The sequence below is a fragment of the Aedes aegypti genome, chromosome 1 (assembly GCF_002204515.2).
Source record: "Aedes aegypti strain LVP_AGWG chromosome 1, AaegL5.0 Primary Assembly, whole genome shotgun sequence".
NCBI lineage: Eukaryota > Metazoa > Arthropoda > Insecta > Diptera > Culicidae > Aedes > Aedes aegypti.
Window position 1 is genome coordinate 278,359,492 of NC_035107.1, and position 25,577 is coordinate 278,385,068.

The window sequence follows — 25,577 nt, forward strand, 5'->3', positions numbered from 1 at the left end:
AAAATGAAAATCAGAATGAATACCACTAGTTGAACGTATTATTAGTACTTTACTACTTTTGACAACACTGTATGCCGATTAGAGATGGTTTTGACCTCATAACATTGATTTCTGTTCATTAAAGTACCTGTAAAACATACATTTCTCTACAGTTTTTGTTCTACGAGATTCTAAAACTCATGCCTAATCATAAAAGTTCAATCGTAGTATCATTCCTTTGTCATTTCTGAACATTATTGTAGTACATCAGTTTTGTATCCGAATTACAGATAAATTGTAAAAAATCGTCGGAAATACGACATTCCTCATTCCCCTGCATTTAGAGCTGCTGCCAAATGGCGCAATTGCTGACATGTTTAAAAACTGAAAATAGTAGCTTTGCTTTTTCAATGATGGATGATGATTGAAGAAAACATCTAGCAAATGTCATCAACGCAGTCGTGTTTCAAACAACAATCGCATTTGATGCCAAGCATTTACAAATGTGATATAGGCCCGAGGTCAAGCTTCTCGACTACTGATCTTGAGGACCAGAGTTTGATAACGGGAGTTCATTTATTTAGAGTGTTCTTTTTTTTAATGGACCAAATTACTTGAGGCCAACAAATTTCATCACGATTCATTGTTCAAAAGTGTATCTTGTGTCTGAGTCTTAATCAATAGAACTCACAAAAATCTCCCACTCCTAAGTGAATGAAAAGAAATGCTCAAGTAGTGATTTGCAAATTTAGTCCTTTTTCTATGCTGCATATCATAAACATTGGTTTCACTCGAAAAAAAGAATCAAACTCTGATCCTCAAGATCGGTAGCCGAGAAGCTTGACTTCGGGGCTATATCACATTTGTAAATGCTTGGCATCAAATGCGATTGTTGTTTGAAACACGACTGCGTTGATGACATTTGCTAGATGTTTTCTTCAATCATCATCCATCATTGAAAAAGCAAAGCTACTATGTTCAGTTTTTAAACGTGTCAGCAATTGCGCCATTTGGCAGCAGCTCTAAATGCAGGGGAATGAGGAATGTCGTATTTCCGACGATTTTTTACAATTTATCTGTAATTCGGGTACAAAAATGATGTACTACAATAATGTTCAGAAATGACAAAGGATTGATACTACGATTGAACTTTTATGATTAGGCATGAGTTTTAGAATCTCGTAGAACAAAAACTGTAGAGAAATGTATGTTTTACAGGTACTTTAATGAACAGAAATCAATTTTATGAGGTCAAAACCATCTCTAATCGACATACAGTGTTCTCAAAAGTTGTAAAGTACTAATAATACGTTCAACCAGTGGTATTTATTTTGATTTTCGTTTTTCCAAATTCTCGGTAGAATTTTTTGAATGTAAAAAATAGCCAAAAAACACAAATTCGACTTGAGGCACCTCCTAATCTTCTCCAAATTGGATGAAAATTTGTCTGGTAGTTTGTTTTAGTATTGCAACTAGGACTTGGGGGTGACTGGTTGAATCCCAGAAATTTTGATTTTTGTGAAACTGTCTAATCTATATGCTTCGTGCGAGGACTATACCCACCATTCTTTGCGATTGCGATACAGCTCTGGTTGTCGCATCGAATTTCTATTGGATCGTCGTTGGTGTCCAGTAGTGTCAAAAATCCACGCCACCATGAAGCTTCCTGTACAGCGGCTGATACAGACATGTACTCCGCGTCACAGGTAGATAGTGCCACCGTCGGTCGAAAATCCAGTCATTCGCGTCACCTTTTCCAAAAGTGGAAAGCACCGTCCCTTGAATCCTTGCAGACCCTTGCGATGTGTCCGTACTGGCCACATCTCCTGCATTTCGGGCCCTTGGATGAAGTAGGCTGCTGTTTTTTGCAATTTTCCCTCCGTTTGTTGGTTGCGAACGCTTGACTGTTTTGCTGGTTGCTACGCAACGGTAGCTGTTGGAGAAGTTTGGTATCCACGAAGTCTCCCGTTATGGCAGCACCAGAATTTTACAGCACCATTATCATGGGTGCTATTCGATATTCGCCAGGGAGACCAGCCAGGAGGATCATTTCGACCCACAGGTCCGATAACTTGAATCCAATGCCGTTCAGCTGGTTCGCAGTCGAAATTACCTGGATTACGTACTCTTCCATCGAGCCGCACGAATCCAGATCCGGGTTGATGAGCTTGTGGAGCAAGCCGATTTGCCGAGACAGCCCCTTTTCTTCGAACGCCGTTTCCAATTTTTATAACGCCGCACGCGCCGATTCGGCGTCTTCGATGTGGACGTAGATTGCCGGTTCCAGGTGCAGGATCAGCTTCAATCGGGCTTGAAGGTCCTTTTTCTCTTCGACCGCTTCAAATGTTCCGTTTCACGGCTTCCCATAGTCCTTCCAGCTGAAGAAAAGTTTTCGCTGCGAACTTCCATGACGACCAATTTTCTCGTCACGCCAATCGCTCGATTGGTGAGAGGCTTGAAGATCCGTCAGAACATGAAGTCGGAGTCGATGGCATTTTCTAATGCGACAGGCCCATAACCTGTAGAGAGTAACTAAGACGTCTGTCTTTGGTAGTGACTAAAAAGGAACTGATTTTTACAGCTATAGATATCAAGGCTTGCTGAGATACTTCTTCAAAAAGATGGAGGACGATAAGTTTTGATTTTTAATTCATCTTCACCTTTGTTATTTCCAAGTAGCTCTGCACCAAGGGGTGGATCACTTTTTCGGTGCACATCAAATGTACATCAATTTGCATCATTGCATTATTGATAGTCAATCAGTTCGGACGCGTTTTTAATCGCTCCCGGTCGCGCACTTTTCATTTAAATTGTTATTGCTAACGTTTAGTTTTTTTTTTGTACGTGCTAGATACCGGTGTAAAGTGTTTTGTGAAAATGAATTGTGAAATTTGCTTGTTGGACTCCGTTACCGAGTCAATTATGTGGTCGTGCATTGGGTGCTCCCGTAAATTCCACCCTGCTTGCGTGGGAGTCAATATTCAAAGAGGATCGCTCCGGAAGAAGGAAAGAAGAATGGACACTTCATCCTTTGTGTTACCATGCTGCAGTTCATGTCAAACCATGGTTACTGCAAGCTTTGAGTTTAAGTCGCTTGCTGATCAACAGGCGCAACTAGCAGAACAAATTAACAAGAACACGGAGGTGATCCATCGTTCGATTCAACCGAACAGTTTGGGCGTGATCGATGAAGCCATTGACCGGTTGGAAGCTCTAGTGACCGATGTCAAAAATCAGCTCGCGACGGCAAAAAGCAGTTGTTTTGCTGGCAATGTAAATTCTGTTAAAAACCACATCACTGCGATGTTTGATGCTGCGCTTGAGACGTCCAAATCAAGCATATCAACGGCAGTGCAGTCAATAGCAAACAATATCACTGACGAGGTGAAAAGTCTTAGCAAAGATGTAAGAGAATTAGCATCTTTGACCTTAGACATAACTTCGTTGGAGCCTATGAGAAACAACCCATTACTGGAAATAGATATTTTGAATGAGCTGAAAGCCATATCAGCAAATATGATGACGAACTCTAGCACCGAAGTTGAATCACTAGACCCCACATTGGATTCACCTCCCAGTTTAAATGCTGAATTGAATGCAATAAAAGAGGACAACTCTGGCTGGCGACTTTTAGGTACGAGGAAAGTATGGAAAGCGAATTGGGAGGAATACGACAAACGCCAACTCCGCCGCTTGGATCAGCAAAAGCAGGCCGAGAAGGCTCGAAGGCGACGTAAGCGGAACGCAACTCGAAATTCTACAACCAGCAGAATCAGCCGTTTGGAAAATAATGTAAACAACGATTGCAACAACAATTACACCAATGCCCCGCGCCGCACAGTTTTCGGCAGTCGTAGATACGATAACGACAACAGCAATAAATCTAATATGAACGCAAATTATCTTCCACCCGATCGTGAACTCCTTGCGGCGGCAAAAAATCAATTTTCTCGACCATCTAATTATCGTCCAACTATTCGATTTGAAAAACGGGAAACACTCAACCCTTATCAACCGGACGGCCCCACGAATCCACAACACATCATGACACAGAGAAGTCCACCTTCACCACCTTGCGAAGCATGCGCATGCAAACATTCGTGTTTTCGTCGGACTTGACGCTCTCTTCAGAGGAAGTATTGTGCTCTGCAAGATAAATCCACGTAATGCGTTTATCTGAAAATGTCGATATACCGTCGCAGTGATAATAAAAATTACCAAATGTTTCAGATTTAGCAAATTTGAAACATTTGCGTCCTTGAAGAACGAAAAAATCCAAGCCTACTTGAGTTTTGACGTTGCGTTTGAATTGCGCGCATATCTTCTGCGCGTTACCGCCGCCGCTGGATGTGGATTTAAAATGAGCGCCGCAATAGATTACAACTTGACGCGTTCTTCAGAGGTAGAGTATAAGCAAACGACCCAGATAGCATTAGATAGTTTTAATGAAATTAACTCATCGAGTTCTTCAGTTAACTCATCAGGTACTTCAAATGAAATTATAACTTATTGTCAAAATTTTAACAGGATGAGAAGCGCAGCCAAATTGACTGAAATTCATCGTAAAGTATCAGGTTGCGCATACTCTGTTATTCTGGGAACTGAAACGAGTTGGGATGAGAGTATACGGAGTGAAGAAATTTTTGGAAATAATTACAATGTTTATAGAGCTGATCGTGATTATCAATGGTCTGAAAAAAAGTCGGGTGGCGGAGTTTTAATCTCAGTTTCAGCAAAATTGAACTCTGAAATTATCGTTACCACTAAATTTAAAGAATTTGAGCACGTGTGGGCGAAAGTGCAATTGTCTGGCGAGACACATATTTTTGTCTCCGTATACTTTCCTCCTAACAATGCGTGCAAAGAAACATACGATAAATTTTTTAGTGTAGCGGAAAATGTTATGTCTAGTTTACCCCCTGAAGTTAAGATTCATATTTACGGTGATTTTAATCAACGCAACATTGATTTTATACCAGATATGGACAATGATTATATATTACTCCCAGTCATTGGAGAAAGTGAATTGCTACAGTTTATATTTGACAAAATTGCAAACTTAGGTCTTAATCAAATCAATCATGTAAAAAATCAACAAAACTGTTATCTTGATCTCTTGCTGACAAACGTCTCTGATGACTTTTGTGTTAATGAGGCATTGACTCCACTTTGGAAAAATGAAGTGTTTCATACGGCAATAGAATTTTCTCAGTTTATTTCTAATAAAGATGTCTATATTGACAATGAATTCGAGGAAGTATTCGACTTTAATTCAGCTAACTATGACAACATTAGAAATAAATTAAATAACATTAACTGGCAATCGATTTTGAGAAGCAAATATGATGTAAATAATTCAACAGAAGTTTTCTACAACTGTTTGTTCAAAATAATATTAGAAGAAGTACCAATCATTAAAAGAAGGTGTAATGGTTTTTCAAAACATCCTGTTTGGTTAAATTTGAAGAATCGTAAACAGAAACTACATAAAATTTACAAAAAGCATAAAAGTCAAGAGAATTTACAAGTATATTTGAATATGAGCGTACAGCTCAACTCAGCAATGCGATTGGCATATGAAAGCTACAACTCCAAAACTGAGCAAGAAATCAAAAACTGTCCAAAGAATTTCTTCAACTATGTTAAATCTAAACTAAAATCCAATAACTTTCCTTCTACAATGTATTTTAATGAAAAGGTTGGCCATACCTCACAAGATATATGCAACTTATTTTCAAATTTTTTTCAAGAAGTATACACAACATACTCTGAAGCTGATCGTGATTATGAATATTTCGATTTCCATCCTGAATTTCCTAACGATGTTGGTATCAGTCATATAAATGTGCATGAAATATTGAATGGTTTGAAAAACTTGGATGCAACCAAAGGAAATGGACCGGATGGAGTTCCACCAATCTTCATGAAGACTTTAGCAATTGAATTAACTACTCCTTTATTTTGGCTCTTTAATATGTCACTGGAGTCTGGAGTCTTTCCAAAGATGTGGAAAAGCTCATACCTTGTTCCCATTTTCAAATCTGGCAAAAAATCTGATATTATTAACTATCGTGGCATTGCCCTTATTTCGTGCATCCCGAAGCTCTTTGAGGCCATCACAAATGAAAACGTATTCATCCAAATCAAAAACAGAATAACTACAGCGCAGCACGGCTTTTTTAAAGGGCGATCGACAGCCACTAATTTGCTCGAATTTGTAAACTATTCATTGAGTGCTATGGAAAATGGAAATCATGTAGAAGCTTTATACACAGATTTTAGTAAAGCATTTGACCGTGTTGATATACCCATGCTTATATTTAAACTGCAAAAAATTGGTATTGAAGCCAAATTGCTGAAATGGATTGAATCATATTTAACCACTCGCGAGCTAATAGTGAAATTCAAAGGAAAAAAGTCAACTCCAATACATGCCACTTCAGGGGTTCCACAAGGCTCTCATTTAGGTCCGCTTTTGTTTATACTGTTTGTGAACGATTTGTCGTTTATTCTTGACAAAATGAAAGTATTAATCTATGCTGACGATATGAAACTTTATTTAGAAATAAAAACTGCACAGGACATACATACTTTTAAACACGAAGTACAAATCTTCCACACGTGGTGTCAGAAAAGCCTACTACAACTGAATGTAAAAAAATGTAACCTGATATCTTTTAACAGGAAAAGAGATATTCCCAATGTAACAATAACTTTAGGCAATCAAAATGTTGAAAAATGTAATAGAATCAGAGACTTAGGCATAATTTTAGACTCAAAACTTACTTTCATTGATCACTATAACACTATGATAAATAAAGCTAATAATATGTTAGGCTTCATTAAACTCTTCGCTTATAACTTTAATGATCTATACACAATAAAAACATTGTTCATTGCCTATGTTAGATCAATACTTGAATATTGCAGCATAATTTGGTCACCATTTTCAACAGTACATGATGAAAGAATAGAGTCGGTGCAAAAACAATTTTTATTATATGCTCTTCGCAAATTAGGTTGGACAGAATTTCCATTACCATCTTACAAAGCTAGATGTATGTTGATTAATATTCAAACACTAAGAGAGCGTCGTGAATATCCAATGATTTCATTTATAAACGATATTGTATCCCATAAAGTTGATTCACCAGAATTATTATCTAAATTAAACTTTTATGTACCATCCAGACGATTACGCCATCGAGAACTATTTGCAATCAACTATCACCGTACTAATTATGCAAAATTTGGGCCAATGAACCAAATGATGACTACTTATAATAAACATTACAATTCAATCGACTTAACTTGGTCCAAAGCGAAGCTAAAACAATACTTCCGCACATTATCTTAAGAAGAAAAATTAGGTAATTGAATGTAGAAGTGTAACTAGCGCATAAGAAACTCTCTGTAACGGTCTACAAACATGATTGACGACAATAAATAAATAAATAAATAAAGATGCATTTTTTGGACATCCATATCAACTTAGCCCTGACCTAAACCATCTATAGCAACGCTTTATTATTTGTTGTGGAAGTTTCAAAACTGTTTGCAGAAATAATTTTCATTTGATATTCTGCAAGTACCTAATCACAACATTTATTTATTTCAGGTTATCAAGCTGTTATTAATTACTCGAAATATATTGCATTTGAATTAGAAACCTAACTGATGCCCACAATTTTAAGAGCATTTTTGATTTATTCATGGAAGGTCATATACGCAGTGGACATTACGGGAAGAGGAAATTTTCCAGAAAAAATCGTCCTACGTCCCCGTAGAAACAGTTTGATTTTGGATCAGGATTGACCAGAACCTTCTGCCCGAGAAACCCATGGTATATGCTCTACTGAAGAAGGATAAAAATCCGCATCGAAATTTCACATCCAAATGAAGGTGGAAATATTTGAACTTTAATTTCGGTTTAGAACAGAATCGATAAACATTTGAAGTATTTGTCCTGAGCTTTACACAACCTTTCTCTGAGAGAACGAAGCGCCGTATTTTTTCCACGCTCTATTCGATTCTTATGCGAGAAAAACATTACGGTATTTCCTCAAGTGCAACGCGTGGTTCCTTCAGAAGAAAAGCACGTGACATTTTGGAAAGCCCCGACCAACTGTTCTACCTCTTTCAATGAATAGTGATGATCTCAAGTATGGTTTAATAAAGTTCATCAGTAGAGTCTTCTACAATATTGAGTATAATTTATTTTATGTCATTACCATCTACCTTTTATGAACCACAAATCTGTTAAACCCCGTAATTCAGTTTTCCTATCGAATCTACACTGTAAGCTCAAAGTACCCTTTAAAGGGTAAAAAAGTACCCTCTTTGAGAGAAACTAGTTTAACTCATAAAAAGAGTAAAGGGCCTTTACTCTTTAAAGAGTACAAGGCTTGTACGTCAAATCAACGAGTGAATTTTACCCACTATCCAAAACATAATTTTCAGAAACAGAGTAAAGTTTACCCTTTTTTCGATATGGGAATTTGTTCTAATTTTTTATTCATTTTAGTAAAATAATAACTAAAACAATATTATTTCTATAAAAACATTTTATTCAGAAATATCACAAGAGTCGATTATTGTTCTGATACGGGAGGATCAGCCATCACATGTTGAGTTTTTGAACAGGTAAATAGGGCTGCTGCTCCTAGAGGTTGTTGTACTGCAGAAGCATACAGGATGAAATCGGCAGAAAAGCTCCCTGTAAAATATGATTGTTTGTATAGTTGAAACATGCAAAAGGCAATTTAATGTACCTACCTTGGATATTCGCTTATTTCTGCAAACATATTTATTTATTCCGGGAAAATTCTTGAAGTGTCCCAAACACTAGTGACTAGTGCGATCGAGAACAAGATGTTTTTCACCCATTAAAGAGTAAATAAATGGAATAAGTAAGTGGGCATAAAATACCCATTATTGAAAATTTTGAAGTACCCTTTATTTTGACAGTTGATACATCGATAAAAAATGGGCATTTTTTATTCTTTAAAGGGTAATGCCGAGTTTACAGTGTACTCCTATCTTAACAGACACAGGAGCACCACTTAAATATGCTGCCTAGGGATTATCAATTTTGACAAACAACAAAACTTTTAAATATTGTGGACAGATTTACTTCTTCGTTGAGCTGTGTGACTGTTTTCAAGCTCCTCCGTTCATGTCGTTAGTCTTACTGTCCACGAAGAGATGAATTTGGAGATTTTTGAAATAATGTCATTCCCTAATGCCGACATCCGAGACTTCGTACGTCCATGGTACCACACGTGCTGAAAGAAATGTTTTTAGTTCCTCTCAGAGCCATTTTTATGGGTAAGTGGAAAAAAGGCCGCTCTTCTTGAGTTTGTGGAATAACAAGTTTGACACTTCTAAAAGGACAACAATCGATCGTTGGAGCAAGCCATGGATTGAAAATTTGGCTGAGTATGCATTTAAATGCATTCGAATGCATAGAACTTCAACAGATGCATCAAGAGTGATCTACCCCTTGCTCTGCACCCTATCAAATTTTGTGTGAAATTTTTGTCAGGATACTTTTGCACGTCGGAAAAAAATATTTGAGGAACATGCAACTTCGATAACAATCTAAATGTTGACACTGTTCGGTCGGGAAAAAATCGTGTTTCGGTGGACTGTATTTTCGGGACTTCCAGAGTACGGTTCTTATCGGGCGGAATTTCGGGTTTCCTTTCGGAACGCGGTTGGAAATAAATCGGAGTCGGAATTAATCAATTAAACTAACTTTATTGAAAAAAACTTGTTCGAACGCGTCGCGATGCTTCCTGTTCGGTAGACCGGTGAACTAATAATGGCGTTCGCATTCACTTTTCCCTCGCTTTCCTTCTTCCGTTCTGTCGTCGTTTTCGCGCGTTTATCTCCTTCCTTTCCAAACGCACATCGTTGCGTTCAGCATTGGGCGATGCGAGTCGGCGCTGCTACACTGAACGCTTTTCGTTTGGAACATCATCCCCCGGGTTGAAGCGTCGCGGTTCAACTTTCTCCCGTTGATCAGGTTGGCCTTGGTTTTCCTCGATTGGCAAGATTGACAACTTGGAAATCGATCGCGTAAAAGTTTTACCTTCGCTGAAAACTTCCACAACTCGGACCAGATCATCGTGACCGGGATGGACAGATGTGATGCGGCCGAGCTTCCACTGCAGAGGCGGTCGGTTCTTGTCCTTAAGCAGGACGATCATTCCTGGTCGAACGTTGGCGGAGGTGTTCCAGTTCTTCTTCCTGGGTTGTAGGCTGCTCAAATAATCACGGGACCAGGCCCTCCAAAACTGCTCTCGAAGCAGTTGAAGATGCTGCCAGCGGTCAAGCCGGCCGATATTGAGGTCCTGGTATGATGGCTCGGGTATCGCAGTCATAGGGCGTCCTATCAGGAAATGAGCTGGAGTAATTACTTCGGGATCAGCTGGATCTCCCGATATTGCGAAAAGCGGCCTCGAGTTGAGAACTGCTTCAATTTCACAGAGTATCGTAGCCATTTCTTCAAAATTTAACGTCTTATCGCCTATCACTCGTTTCAGGTGTGTCTTCGTGCACTTCACTGCAGCCTCCCACAAGCCGCCGAACTCGGGCGAATCTGGCGGAATGAAGTGCCACTCGATTTCCTTCACGTGGCAAAACTGCAGGATTCGATCGATATCGGACTGGTTTCGGAACATCTCGTACAGCTTATGGAGCTCGTTGTTCGTGCCATGAAAATTTGTTGCATTGTCGGAATGCATCTCCGATACTATTCCCCTACGGCTCACAAAGCGTTGGAGCGCAGCAAGGAAAGCGTCGGTCGTCAGGTCGGACACCAGTTCCAAGTGTATGGCTTTCGTGGTCATGCAAACGAATACAGCTATATACGCTTTGACCACCTTGGCTCGATAAGTCCCCTGCTTGACTAAAATCGGACCGGCATAGTCCACACCGGTGATGTTGAAGGCGGGAGACGGCGTTACACGTTGCTTTGGTAGGTCCCCCATGAGCTGCGTAATGTCGGTTGGATTTGCGCGAAAGCATTTCACACACGATCCAGTTACCTGTCGAATTGTTGATCGGGCGCGTAGCAACCAAAAACGACGTCTGATTGCAGAAAGAAGTCCAGCAGGTCCAACGTGAAGGAGCTCTTGATGCATATCCCGGATCAAGCAGCGTGTTACCGGGCTTGCATTCGGAAGAATCAGTTGGTGCTTCGATTCGATTGGCAAGTTGGAGTGCTTGAGTCGTCCGCCGACCCTTAGCACGCCGTCGTCGGTGAGAATCGGATTAAGATTTCCAATTCGTTTGCAAGGCGTTTTCGTTTTCACTCGAAGGATTTCGTCTCCAAGCTCGACGTGCTGAATTACTCTTACAATAACGATCATCGAGCTTCGAAGTTCTTGAACGTTGAGATGACTACTGGTGATGCGGTCCTCCTTCGGTTTGCGAGTGTTGTTACAGAACCGCAATACCCATGCGATCGTTCGTTGGAGTCGTCGAAAAGAACTGCAGGTCTTGAAGATTTCCAGCGGCTCTTCGATGAGCGCCGGCATTGATACCACGTTGGCTTTCAATTCCGGAAGTTCGCCGTCAGGAATTTCGTTTGCCGCTCCGGTACTGACGACAGGTGAATTGATATACTCACCGCCTGTCCAAAACAGCTCGCTTACCATGAGCTCGCTAGGAAGTAGCCCACGAGAAACGATGTCTGCTGGGTTGTGTTGTGAGCGAACGTAGTTCCATGAAAACCCTTCCGAGTTGACCTGAATCTCGTTGATGCGGTTGCATACGAACGTCTGTAGCTGATAAGGATGCTTCTTTAGCCACGATAAGACGATCTCGCTGTCAGAATACAAATTAACTCTTCGAATCGGAATGGTGAGGGCGGGTAGCACTTTGCACACCAGCCTAACGAGCAAAAGTGCAGCACATAATTCCTTGCGTGGTATTGTGAGTGGGTGAATCGGTGCCACTTTGGACTTGCTGATTAGTAATCGAGACTTGACCGATCCGTCTTCCAGTGTGCTTTGGATGTACACACACGCTCCGTATGCCACATTGGAAGCGTCCGCAAATCCATGTAGCTCGTAGTAGATTGCGCCATGGAACGTCACTTGGCGGGGAATTTTGATTAGCAGCAGTTTGGGGAGCGCATCCTTAAGTTCGTTCCACTCGAGTTGAGTTCTTGCGTCCACAGGTTCGTCCCAATCCAGTTTGCATTGCCACAAGCGTTGTACAAGCAGCTTTGCAACCAGAATGGAGGGTGAAAATAGTCCTAGTGGGTCGAAGTGTTTGGCAACCTCTGAATAAATGATTCTCTTCGTGGCGGGTTGGTCTCGTTCATTTTCTGGCTTGGAACATTCAGCAATCAAAAGCTCGTCGGAGGTCGGCTCCCACAGCAGGCCGAGAACTTTGATCACTTCGTTGACATGACGATCTGCAAGCGGCTTCAACGATTCTCGTTCGTCCTCTGGGATGAGTGCTAGCAGTTGAGGGGCGTTGGAGCACCATTTGTGGATTGGGAACCCACCACGTGCTAACATCTCCTTCAGTTGGCGCTGTGCTTCGATGGCTTCGTCGATCGTAGCAGTCCCTGACAAAACGTCGTCAACGTAACAGTCGAATTTGATTATTTCCGCTGCTGCAGGAAAATTTTCAGCTTCGTCGTTGGCGAGTTGTATCAGGCTTCGAGTTGCTTGAAAGGGTGCGGAAGCTGTACCGTACGTAACGGTCATCAGTTCGAGTATTTTCAAGGCTTCATTCGGATGCTCCCTCCAAAAAATGCGCTGCTTATGCGTGTCGTCGGGATGAACACCGATTTGGCGATACATTTTCTTTATGTCCGCCGTGAAGACGTATCGATGTTGACGGAATTGAATCATGATCGAGAGGATGTCGCTCTGGACTACTGGTCCCACCAGCAGGGCTTCATTGAGGGACAGGTTCGTCGGAGTAGATTTGGCGCTTGCGTCGAAGACAACTCGACACTTGGTTGACGAGCTGCCTGGGCGTAGTACTGCGTGGTGCGGCAAGTAGTATGGCTTCAGGTTCGGATTGTCGTTGGCTATATCCACTTCTCGGCAATGACCAAGATGCAGATACTCTCGTATGAATTCCACATACTGGTCTTTCAGTTCGGGATTTCGTTGGAGCCGATTTTCTAGCATGAAAAAACGGCGCAATGCTAGGTTTCGGCAGCTGTCTATCTGGTCGGCGTTCTCTTTAAGCGGTAATCGAACCACGAATCGTCCTGTGTTGTCTCGTGAGTAGGTGGACGAAAAATGGTCTTCACATTGCTGCTCCTCGGATGATATGGTGGCTGCGTTTGGAACTTCTTCGGTCTCCCAGAACCGTCGAACCATTCCTTCGACAGAATCGAGAGATGCTACATGGGAATACTGGATCGCTTCATCGTTGCTTACTGGCCGGTAGGCACCAGTGACCAGCCATCCCAGGTGTGAGTTGCGGAGTTCTGGCAAATCGTCGTCGAGTCTGATGAGTCCTGGAGTCATTAGCGCAAAAAATAACTCTGCGCCGATCAGCATATCAACCTTGTCCGTTTTGAAGAACAAAGGATCGGCCAACTGAATACCGTCTGGTAGCACCCAGCTGGTAACATCGATGTCGGTTGTCGGGATGGTTCCAGTGACTTTGGGAGTCACCAGGCACTCCAGCGAGGCACGAAAGTCGCTGCATCGAGATTGGAATTGCACTTCCACCCTGTCTCGTGCTAGACTTCTGACGTTGTTGATGCCGGAAATCGGTACGTTGGCTCGCTTCTTTTCCATGCCAAGGGTGTTGGCCATGCTTTCGGTGATGAAGTTCGCTTGCGATCCACTATCGAGTAGGGCTCGACACTGGTGGATTTGGTTGTTACTGTCGGTGACAAGGATCACCGCTGTTAGCAGTAGCACTGTCTTCGGAGCGTGGGCGTTGTTCACGTGGCAAGTTGTCGTGACGTTTGCTTCTGACGATGGGATTGCCAGAGGGACTGGCGCTGTAGACGATTGTCCTTGACCTTCTGGTTTCGGTTCTGTTGCATTATTTAGTTTTGTTGCTAAAGATTGAATTGTTATTACTGGCAACCTTGCAGAGCATACACACATCTCTCCACATGCTTCCATTTATGTAGAACAAAGATCAGTCATTAAACCATGTTTGTAGAGTAAACACGTCTTTGCGTTTCTCTCTGATCCGAACACACAACATGGTGTCAGAATTGATCGCGGATCCGATTTTAGTCGTGGATATTTGAGATTCCGGACAAAGTTCGCGATAGTGACGAATATAATCCCGTGGAAGCCTGTATAGTGCGTGAAATCGGTCGCAATATCGAAAACAAAGGTTTTGTCTGCGACGCGTGTGACGCGAAGGTTTCGTACGCCATTTTCTTTCCAACCGGGTTTGAAGAGTCGTCAAGATGGATGTGCAACACATAGCTAAGTTGTTGGAACATCAAAATACGTTGTTCGGTGAAATGGTGCGTCAGATGAGCCAACAGAATCAGCAGCAAGCGGCTGCAGCCGTAGCGCCGGCAGTGTCTCCAAATGTGCCCCTTCCACCACCTCTTTCTATTGACGGGGATATGGAAGAAAATATGAACTTTTTTGAGTCCAATTGGAAAAACTATGCCACTGCAATTGGAATGAATGATTGGCCGGTGGCAGATGAACCTAAAAAAGTGAGCTTTTTGTTATCTGTTGTGGGTGCGCCGGCACTGAAGAAATATTTCAATTTCGAGCTGACACAAGAAGATAAGCAAAATCCGGACACAGTTCTCGCTGCAATTCGAGCAAAAGTGGTGTGCACACGAAATTTGATAGTGGACAGGTTGGATTTCTTTAGTGCTGCGCAGCTATCGTCTGAATGTGTTGATGATTTCGTGTGTCGACTAAAAAACCTTGCAAAGCCCTGTAAATTTGGAACATTGGAGGCTGAATTGTTAACGTACAAGATCGTGACCTCTAACAAGTGGCCCCATCTGAAAACAAAAATGCTAACTATGAGTGACATTAACTCGGTGAAAGCGATTGATTTATGTCGGATGGAAGAAATAACAGCGAAGCATTCACAAGTATTGTCGTTGGATCGTAAAATGGATGTGAATAAAGTGAAAACATCGAAAGCCCGCAAGTGCAAATATTGCGGAGAGTGGCATATTTTTGCGAAAGGTTCGTGTCCCGCATATGGGAAAAAATGCAAGAAGTGCAGTGGTAAGAACCACTTTGAGAAAGTGTGTCGCGTTGGAAAAGAAAACTTTTCGAAGCAAGGAAAATCACGAAAAGTGAAGGAAGTGAAGGAAGAGGAGTACAGTTCGGATGGGAGTGATTCTGAACATGAATACGGTGAACCGTCCAGTGATTCTGAAGTGGAAGGTGAAATTGGAAAGATCTATGATAACTCGCAGAAAGGTGGAAGTGTGCTGGCAGAAATCTTGTTGAAGGCTGACGGTTATTGGAAAAAGTGCAAGTGCGAACTCGATACCGGCGCCAACACGAGCCTTATTGGTTATGATTGGTTGCGTAAACTGACGAATAATCCCAACCCAGCGCTATTGCCATCTCCGTATAAGCTACAAGCGTTCGGTGGCAGTGCAATTACGGTTTTGGGTCAAGTGAAGATTCCATGCAAACATAAAAACAAGAAATACATTTTGGTGCTCCAAGTTGTTGATGTCAGTCACAGGCCTCTCCTGTCACTGAAGGTTTGCACAACGTTGGAATTAGTGAAGTTCTGTAAAAACGTGTCAGTGAATTCTCCATCATTATCATCAAAAGATGAGATGGAATTATTGAAAATATACCGTATTAGAGCTGAAGAAATTGTGAATCAGTTCAGTGATATTTTCAACGGCTACGGGAAATTGAAAGGTGAAGTTACCTTGGAGGTGGATGACAGTGTTTCACCGGTAATCCAGCAGCCTCGGCGTGTGCCCATCGCGCTACGGGATAAACTTCAGGCAGAATTGGACAAACTGCAGGCAGACGGAATCATAACAAGGGAGTACAATCATACGGAATGGGTGAGTAATATCCTCCTTGTTAGACGTGGCTCCGAGGGTTCTACCACCTTCCGAATTTGTTTAGACCCCATTCCCTTAAACAAAGCCCTGAAGCGACCGAATCTACAGTTCGTTACTCTCGATGAAATCCTCCCTGAGTTGGGTCAGGCGAAAATCTTCTCAACCGTTGACGCAAAGAAAGGCTTCTGGCATGTAGTGCTGGATGAGGAAAGCAGTAAGTTAACTTCGTTTTGGACACCTTTCGGACGTTATCGCTGGTTGAGGCTACCTTTTGGAATTTCATCCGCTCCTGAGATCTTCCAAACGAAACTCCAGGAGATTATTCAAGGGTTAAAGGGTGTGGAGTGTTTGGCAGACGATTTGTTGATATACGGTCGAGGCGAAACACTCGAAGAAGCATTGATAGATCATAACTGCAACCTGGAGAAGCTGCTGCTGCGACTACAGCAAAATAATGTGAAGTTAAACAAGTCAAAGCTAAAACTCTGTGAGACTTCGGTTAAATTTTATGGCCACAATCTCACCAACCAGGGTTTGAAACCAGATGAGTCCAAAGTTTCTTCCATTACACACTACCCAACTCCTTCGAATAGGGCTGAGCTTCATCGTTTTGTCGGTATGATTACATACCTGAGTAGATATATTCCCAACTTAAGTGCGAATTCTACTAACTTGCGACGATTGATTTCCGAAAAAGTTCCCTGGGAATGGACACCTTTGCAGAACGAAGAATTCCAGAAGCTCAAATCAATGGTCGGTGACATTGAAACTCTACGTTATTACGATGTTCATCAGCCATTAATAATTGAGTGCGATGCTAGTTCATTCGGATTAGGTGTAGCGGTATTTCAACAAAACGGTGTCATTGGATTTGCCTCGCGTACACTATCCGAGACGGAGAAAAATTATGCTCAGATTGAAAAGGAGCTTTTGTCCATTCTATTTGCTTGCACAAGATTTGACCAGTTGATAGTGGGAAACCCGAAAACCATTGTAAAGACAGACCATAAACCGCTAATTAACATCTTCAAGAAACCCTTATTGACCGCTCCTAAGCGTTTGCAACATATGTTGCTCAATTTGCAGCGGTACAACATTGAAATACACTTCGTGACAGGAAAAGACAACGTAGTTGCGGATGCAATTTCTCGAGCTCCACACAACGACACAATGGAAATGAAGTGTTTCAAAAAGATGAACATCTACCACGTTTTTAAAGAACTGGAAGATTGGAAGCTGTCAAGCTACCTGAAAATTTCTGATGCATGCTTGGGAGCCATCATCGAAGCAACTTTACAGGATTCCGCTCTTCAGGTGGTAATGAGCTGTATTCGGTATGGCTGGCCTGATTCAATTGCAAAAGTACCCGATGCAGCAAAGGTTTACTTCAAGTATCGCTATGAACTATCGACACAAGACGGCCTCATATTCCGAAATGATCGCATAGTAATTCCAAGAAGCCTCCAGCGCTCAATGATTGATCGTGTCCACGCGAGCCACAACGGAATCGAGTCAACTCTCCGGCTAGCTCGGGAAAATATTTTTTGGCCGGGTATGAATCCTCAGATAACCGATGTAGTGAAGGAATGTGCAGTTTGTGCTCGATATGCTGCAAGTCAACAGAAGCCTCCAATGCAAAGTCATCCAGTACCCATCTACCCTTTCCAGGTTGTATCACTGGACATATTCTTTGCTGAATATCGAGGTCGAAAACGAAACTTTCTAGTGATGGTTGACCATTATTCAGACTTTATTGAATTGGATATCTTGAAGGACATGACAGCTGGTACTCTAGTTGAGATTTGCAAACAAAACTTTGCCCGTTACGGAATTCCTCAATTAGTCATCTCGGACAATGGAACTAATCTAGTAAACGAGGAGATGAAGTGTTTCGCGAAGTCATGGAATTTCGAACATTCAACGTCGGCTCCAGGTCATCAACAGGCCAACGGGAAAGCAGAAGCAGCAGTAAAAATCATGAAGCGTTTGATTGAAAAATCCGAAGAAACTGGAGAAAATCTGTGGTATGCAGTGCTTAACTGGAGGAATACACCGAATAAGATAGGAAGTAGCCCAGCCTGCCGTTTATTCGCACGCAGTACACGGTGTGGTATTCCTGCATCGGCAGAAAAATATCTCCCAAGAAGTGTCCCAAACGTGTCTGAAGCCATTTTGGAGAATAGAAGGAAGATAAAATATTATTATGATCGAAAATCACGTGAGCTACCTGTGTTCGAGACTGGATCTCCTGTGTATGTGCAGCTACATCCTGATTCCGTTAAGAAATGGACACCTGCCGTTATTCACCATAAGGACAATGAAAGATCGTACATTGTAGAAGCCAATGGATCCTGCTATCGCCGCGACTTAGTGAACATAAAACCGCCCGCCAGAACCACAACCGCTCATTGTTCAACCAGGTCATCAAGAAAATCAAGCACCTGTTGAACCAAGTGCAACGTCGACTACAGGTCCACCGAAGCCTCGATTGTCCACCGTCGTGATGCCTGCTGCAGTTCCCATCAGTGATCAAATTTGCGATAATGCGTCTGTTGCGGACCAGCCACCCAGGTCCGTGGCGCCTAAAGTGATGGATTCAACTAGAACTAATCGACCAAAACGTGAGAGAAAGATACCAGCGAAGTTTAACGATTATGTACTTGATAAGTGAACAGTAGTTTTAAACTGAGAAGGGGATGTTGCATTATTTAGTTTTGTTGCTAAAGATTGAATTGTTATTACTGGCAACCTTGCAGAGCATACACACATCTCTCCACATGCTTCCATTTATGTAGAACAAAGATCAGTCATTAAACCATGTTTGTAGAGTAAACACGTCTTTGCGTTTCTCTCTGATCCGAACACACAACAGGTTCAGTTGCTACGTTGCTGGTCGTGGATTCCGGTTTCGGTTTTGATTCATCATCGTGCAGTTGTGTGTGGTGTCGCTTGTTACACTTCTGGCAGGATTTCGAAGATGGGCAAGCATTGGAACGATGACCCTTTCGGAGGCAATTGAAACAAATGCCTGCCGATCGAACCTTCTCGAACTTTTCAGCGCTGGTGAGCGAATTCAACTTGTTGCACTGATAATTTCGATGCGGGGCTGCGCAGAAATCGCACTTCTCGATGAAATTCTCGGAGCTTGTCGTTGCTGCATGTGACCGCTGACTGGTGACCTTCGGTATCGAACTCTGCTGTTTCGGAACGGGTTTCGTTGTTGTCTGCGGGTATGCAGATTCGCACCTCTCCAGTACTTGACACTGCGACTTCAAGAAGGCCATCGTGGATTTGTATTGTGGCAACTCGCCTGGCTTCAAAGTCTGCTCCCATTGCTTTCGGGTCGATTTATCCAGAGCTGCAGTTAGTAGGTAGATGATCATCAGTTCGGACACACCAGTTACTTCCTGCTTTAGGTACTCGAGACTTTCGACGTGGTTGATGCACTCATCTAGAAGGGATCGCAGCTCTTTGTGGGATTCGGTTGCCATTTTCTTGAGTGAAAGTAGACCACGGATGTGAGTCTCAACAATCACTCGTTTGTTCTCGTAGCGTTCGGATAGAAGTGTCCATGCTTGCGTGTAATTGCCCTCGTTTATGGTCTTCGCATCCAATACTCCTGCCGCTGCTCCCACCAGCGCCTTGTCGAGGTGGTAGAGCTTTATCGCATCCGAGTCGCGGGATTGTGCCATTACGTCCTGAAACATGGCTTTGAATTTTGGCCACTTAGTGTACTCACCGTCAGAAGTGGGGATCGGAGCTTTTAATGGCTGCTGGTGAACGATGACTTGCGCTGGAGGGGCCACCTGATTCACAGGTTGCCGCATGAGGCGAGATTCGACTGCGACGGAAGTGTGTTGATAATAATCCTCCAATCGAATGTACTCGTCCTCCTGCGCACTCACCGCATCGTCCGGGACTATGGCGATAATTTCGCTGTGGTATTTCGAGTATTCGTCATACGCAGATTGTAGTTTCGATGCGTACACTTTCAAGTTAGCTGAATCGATCGGAAGCCGGACGTTGACGTTTTCGTAGATGCGAAGAACCTTGTTCATTGCCAGATTTCTCTGGCGATTCAGCGATTTGAGCCGAGCTGCTATAACGGGATCTGTTACGACGGGTACTTGGCTGGCACCTTTGCCAGTTTCTTCGGAAGCCATTTCGTTTTCGTCAAAACCACGGAATTCGTTCTCCGACATTTTGTTTTCGTCCTTTTTTTTCTCACTGTTCTGCCTCAGCAGGAATCTTCTTTTTAGCACTGTTCTGCCTCAGCAGGAATTTCGCACTTTTCTGCCGCAGCAGGAATTCACTTTTTGCACTGTTCTGCCTCAGCAGGATCACGTTTCGGGAATCGGTTTCGGGGCGGCACGCTCTCGGGAAGTCCAATCCGGCTCGAAGGACCATATGTTCGGTCGGGAAAAAATCGTGTTTCGGTGGACTGTATTTTCGGGACTTCCAGAGTACGGTTCTTATCGGGCGGAATTTCGGGTTTCCTTTCGGAACGCGGTTGGAAATAAATCGGAGTCGGAATTAATCAATTAAACTAACTTTATTGAAAAAAACTTGTTCGAACGCGTCGCGATGCTTCCTGTTCGGTAGACCGGTGAACTAATAATGGCGTTCGCATTCGCTTTTCCCTCGCTTTCCTTCTTCCGTTCTGTCGTCGTTTTCGCGCGTTTATCTCCTTCCTTTCCAAACGCACATCGTTGCGTTCAGCATTGGGCGATGCGAGTCGGCGCTGCTACACTGAACGCTTTTCGTTTGGAACAGACACCGTGATAATAAGGTTGAGAATATTTTACGAGTTTTGTCAGAATTATAAATGTTTCCATGAGTGCTGTACTTGTGGTTAATCCAATTAAACACATTAATTTAGACTTCCAAAGAAATATTTTAGCGCAGAAGCTTTAAAAAAAACCCCACTGCCGAAGTGAATCAAATGTACCAATAATGGGATCCGGCTCCGTATCTTCATTGTAAAATTTTAAAGCAAAATGCAAAATTGGCAGCTAGAACTGTCCCATAAAAAATGTATTGGAGAACTTTTCCCGACAGTTTATTTCGAACCATCCAATAACAAAATTTTAGCCCATATGTTGAACGTTTTCTTAAAAATATATGACCTCGTTGTGTTATTCGATATAAAAACAAAAATTTGAAAATTTCGACGAGTATTGTAAATTACGAGTACATGAGGTGGTTAGCGTCCGCGGCTACAAAGCAAAGCCATGCTGAAGTTGTCTGGGTTCGATTCCCGGTCGGTCCAGGATCTTAAGACCACTGGTTTCAGTTGCGTACTTCAGTGCAGGAAAGTAGGCCGTTTCATGACAGATCGGCGTGATGAAAAACAGCCTATTACGATGAGAAATAGCAAAATTCAAGCGTGTGCTAGAATAAGGGCGTAAGTCGCATGATCGATTTCTCTTCATCGATCTTCTCTTCTGTGAATAAAGGTGACAAGATGCAAGTTTGTCAGCATTTTTTCACTCCAGACCGCTTGGCATCGAGGTAATCTTACGTCATGAGGTGAAAAAATGATGATAAAGTTGCATCTTGCCACCTTTATTCACAGAAGAGAGGATCGATGAAAAGAAATCGATCATGTGACTTACGCCCTTATTCTAGCACACGCTTGAAATATTTTTAGACTATCACTCAAAAAAATCCAAACGTCATTGCTACGTGAAAAATCACGTAGATCCTTCCAAATTCATTTTACCTCCACTTCACCTGACTAAGATAGGGATCACTAGGGTAAACGCTCCCTTAGTGGAGGTAGTACCAATAGTGGCTGTAGTTGAATAAACTAAGGTCTGTACAAGAAATAAATAGTAATTTTAAAGCCAATCAATATACAAAACGATCTTACAACACCAACGAACCGTTCAAGCTGGGATAAATTTGTCGTATTAACAAAACAACTAATTAAACATCGTTTATTAAATTGGTTGAAAAATCGCTCTCATTTCCTTATGTTTTGCCTAGCAAATGAGCTTTTTCATTAACGCTTTAATTCATTTGTAATGATATTTATAAAATCAAATTGACACTTAGCACCTAAAATATTAGTTGTTTTTGTGTTTCATATGCTTTTTACAATGATTTTTACAAATTTTCCCGTATTTTCCCGTTGTTCCATTATGGGCACAGAAAATCAACCGTGTTCCCTTAGTGGTTGCATACCAGTGTTTACCAGTGACATCTCTACTGAAAAAAGTAAACAAAGTTTTTTTCTCTTGATTTTATGTAAAATAACGGGTAAATACTATTGATAAGTACAAAAAAATCATAATTATAATATCTAAATTCACCGTAGAATGGATTCTACCACGAAAACGACACCCAACTACGATGAAGCGGCGATTTCCCGCTGCATGGAATTGGTGACCACCAAGCAAATGACTTTATATGCAGCCTGCAAAACTTACGGCATTCCTCAATCCACCGTTCGTTACCGGCTGAGCAGCAAATGGACCACCAAAGTCAGGAAAGGACCACAAACTGTGCTCACTGAAGTAGAGGAGCAAAAACTTGTGCAATACCTAGTTGCTATGGAGAAGAAAGGCTTTCCCGTGGTCAAAGATTTGCTGCTCTACAAAGTGAAAACATTCTTCGACTCAAGTTCTCGGTCTAATCCGTTCACGGACAATGTTCCAGGTAAGTCTTTGATCTCTTGAACACTGTAATGTTAAATTAATTTGACTATTGATTGTAGGACGAAAGTGGATGAAGGGATTTCTTCGTCGACACCGTGAAATCACGTTCCGTACACCAGAAACCGTTTCTTCCGCCAGCGCCAAGGTGAAGGAAGCTGATATTAGAGGGTGGTTTGCTAACCTCAAATCCTACTTGGAAGAGAATTGCCTGATGGCAGCAGCACTGGATCCGACCCGAATCTACAACGGTGACGAAACGTCCTTCTTCCTACACCCGCAAACAAAAACCGTGCTTGCAAGCCGCGGTAGTAAAAATGTGTACGAGATCGAGCACGCTGACGGTCACAAGAACATAACCGTAATGTTTACGTTCGGAGCAGATGGATCTGTTGTGTCTCCAGGAGTTGTTCTTCCAATGCAACGCTTATCGGTGGAAATTTTGCGCTCTTTTCCGGGTGATTGGGGCGTCGGGAAGAGCCCAAAAGGATGGATGGATACTACCAACTTCATGTTGTACATCCGAAATGTATTCTATCCTCATCTCCAGAAGAAAAAGGTTCGTTTCCCGGTACTCTATTTCGTCGACGGTCATTCCTCCCACACTGCCGCAGAGGTGGCTGATTTATGTTTGGATTTGGGTATCGTGTTAATCGCATTGTACCCAAATACTACCCGAATCACACAACCAGCAGATGTCGCCATATTCAAACCACTCAAGTCAGCTTGGAAAAGCGCTGTTGCGGACTGGCGGATGGAGTACGGAGGTCAGAATCTTTTATTGAAGGATTTTCCTGGAGTTCTGCAGAAAGCGATGGATGGTGGAATCAAAAAACACAGTATCACGAATGGATTCAGAGTTTGTGGCCTCTATCCTTTCGGAGCCGACTACGTGGACTATGGGAAGTGCATCGCCAAATCAGTGACACAACGTGGTGTCGATCCTACCTCGGATTGCAGTGCATCAGATAACGGCGAAGAATTTGGGAACGAGCAAGCTGCATCTGAAACGGTTGACATATTGCCGGAATTGAATCTACAGTTTGATGCGCAGAGCATTGTTCTGGAAGACTCTGTGATTATTCCTACGGCAACGGTTCATGCTGCAATTGATTGCATTGGCAGAGATCGCATAAATGGATTTGGAGATGATTCTAACTCTTCGGAAGAGGGAGAAATCATCCGGACGATTTATGAAATGCTGCTGAAGCCGTTCGATTCACAGAACACAGAAGCCGAATGTGGATTGCAGGAGACATCATTTCTGAATACTTCCACAGCTGAAGAAGATTCTGCATTTGTCGAGAACGTGGAAGAGGGCTCCTTTGAAAGCGACCCACCTCACAATCCACGAGTGCTGCAGGATTGCAATGGCGATAACTTTGCTGGTCGTAAAATGAGCATCTCGGAATTGCTACAGACCCCGCCAACTCCACAAAGGAGCAGCAGTCATAGAAATTATAAAAGAAAATTTCATCCGGTTCTGACAGCATCAGAACGACTGGAAGAAATACGTCGTCTTGAAGAAGAGAAGGAGAACGAAGTAGTGAGAAAGAAGGCTAAAGCAGAAGAAAGAGAACTAGCGAAAATTGAGGCTGAAAAGGTAAAGCAAGAGAAAGCAAAAGCTCGGAAGCAAAAACAAGCGGAAACCGAAATGAGAAAAATCGAGAGAGCAGAACTTCGAAAGCGAAAGCAGGAAGAAACTGAGCAGCGAAAGAAAAAGAAGGAGAAAGATAAGCTGAGTAAAGTAGCGAAAGATAATCAACAGAAGCAACTGAAGATGGAGCTACTGGAGGCTTTGAAACTGCAGCAGCAAAGTTAAGCTGGTATTCATGGGTTTTATTTTTTTTTGTTCCTGAATTAGATTTTTCGTTCATTTGTCATCACCGAAATATGAAATCAGATTGATTTGTTTCCTCATAACATTGAACAATATTTCAAATAGAAATAAAGTTATCGATTAGAACTATGATTGCTTGTTGTTTAATTGTCTATTGTATACATAAAAACCCATAAGCACCTCAAATTGAGCATTATGAGCATTTATTTCTATGTTTCTTATGTCTCCCATTTTATTTCTTTCAGTGTAAGAAAAGTTACGTAGGGAAACAAAGAGAAACGGAAACAATGGGCACGCAGTACTGAAAGATACTTTAGTGATGAAGTAACGGCGGATGAGTAAAAAAAGCGTGGCTGGGGATTTTTTGATTCGGAACAATCGAAACTACCCTTCTGTGTTTCGAAACCATAAATTCGAATGAAGAATACAGTTTCTCTACACATGACTGCCGACTATATGCATACGAAACCCCGTAGAAGATAAACAATTATTGTATAACGGTAGACTAACGAGCACCACATGAAGTTGAAAGAAAAGAAACTTTATGTATGTATTATTTCGCTGCTTTTTTATGTATATCCATTTATACGCTCAGGAAAACGAGTTTGATACATAGTTATCGGTCGCTTTCTGACCAAATCAATAAATATGTTGATTAGATTAATTTACCTCCATTAAAGGTACACAATGCAACCACTAAAGGAACCATGCCTCCACTATAGGTACATAGACAAGGTAATGAAAAATGTATTTTTTTATATAAATATTTGTTTAAATAGAACTCAATTGCAGTTTTAATGAACAAAAAAGATTCATTTAGCCTTATGAACCGAAATATACTGAAATTACTTTATATTCCACATAGAAATTGACAAAAATTTTCACTATGATGACTAAATGCGCCACTATTGGTACATTTACCCTAAACCATTCATAACCACCAAATGGTCGGCGTTAAGTCAGAGTGGACCAAGTGACATTTTTGATATTTTGAGAAAAATGGGTTTAAAGTCTAACGCTCTGTAATTTTTGAACTCGTTTAAATTTTGGTCCAATATTTCTACACATCTTTGTGTTAGTTTCAAACAAT

At 42.0% G+C, this 25,577-nt stretch overlaps 1 protein-coding gene across 1 annotated transcript; it reads left to right on the forward strand.

Moving 5' to 3' along the window:
- Positions 1-21,750: 21,750 nt before the first annotated feature.
- Positions 21,751-24,619, forward strand: LOC110674141. The gene is made up of 3 exons (XM_021837900.1): positions 21,751-22,252; positions 22,311-22,651; positions 22,710-24,619. Exons 2-3 carry the CDS (start codon positions 22,312-22,314, stop codon positions 24,467-24,469), a joined length of 2,100 nt encoding a protein of 699 aa, XP_021693592.1. The 5' UTR covers positions 21,751-22,252; position 22,311; the 3' UTR covers positions 24,470-24,619.
- The last annotated feature ends 958 nt before the right edge of the window (positions 24,620-25,577 follow it).

Bases quoted from the DNA above. Each gene is read 5' to 3' on its own strand.
- LOC110674141 (XM_021837900.1), top strand. From the start codon at position 22,312: ATGGATTCTACCACGAAAACGACACCCAACTACGATGAAGCGGCGATT. The intron at 22,652-22,709 runs GTAAGTCTTTGA...TATTGATTGTAG, and splicing joins GTTCACGGACAATGTTCCAG to GACGAAAGTGGATGAAGGGA.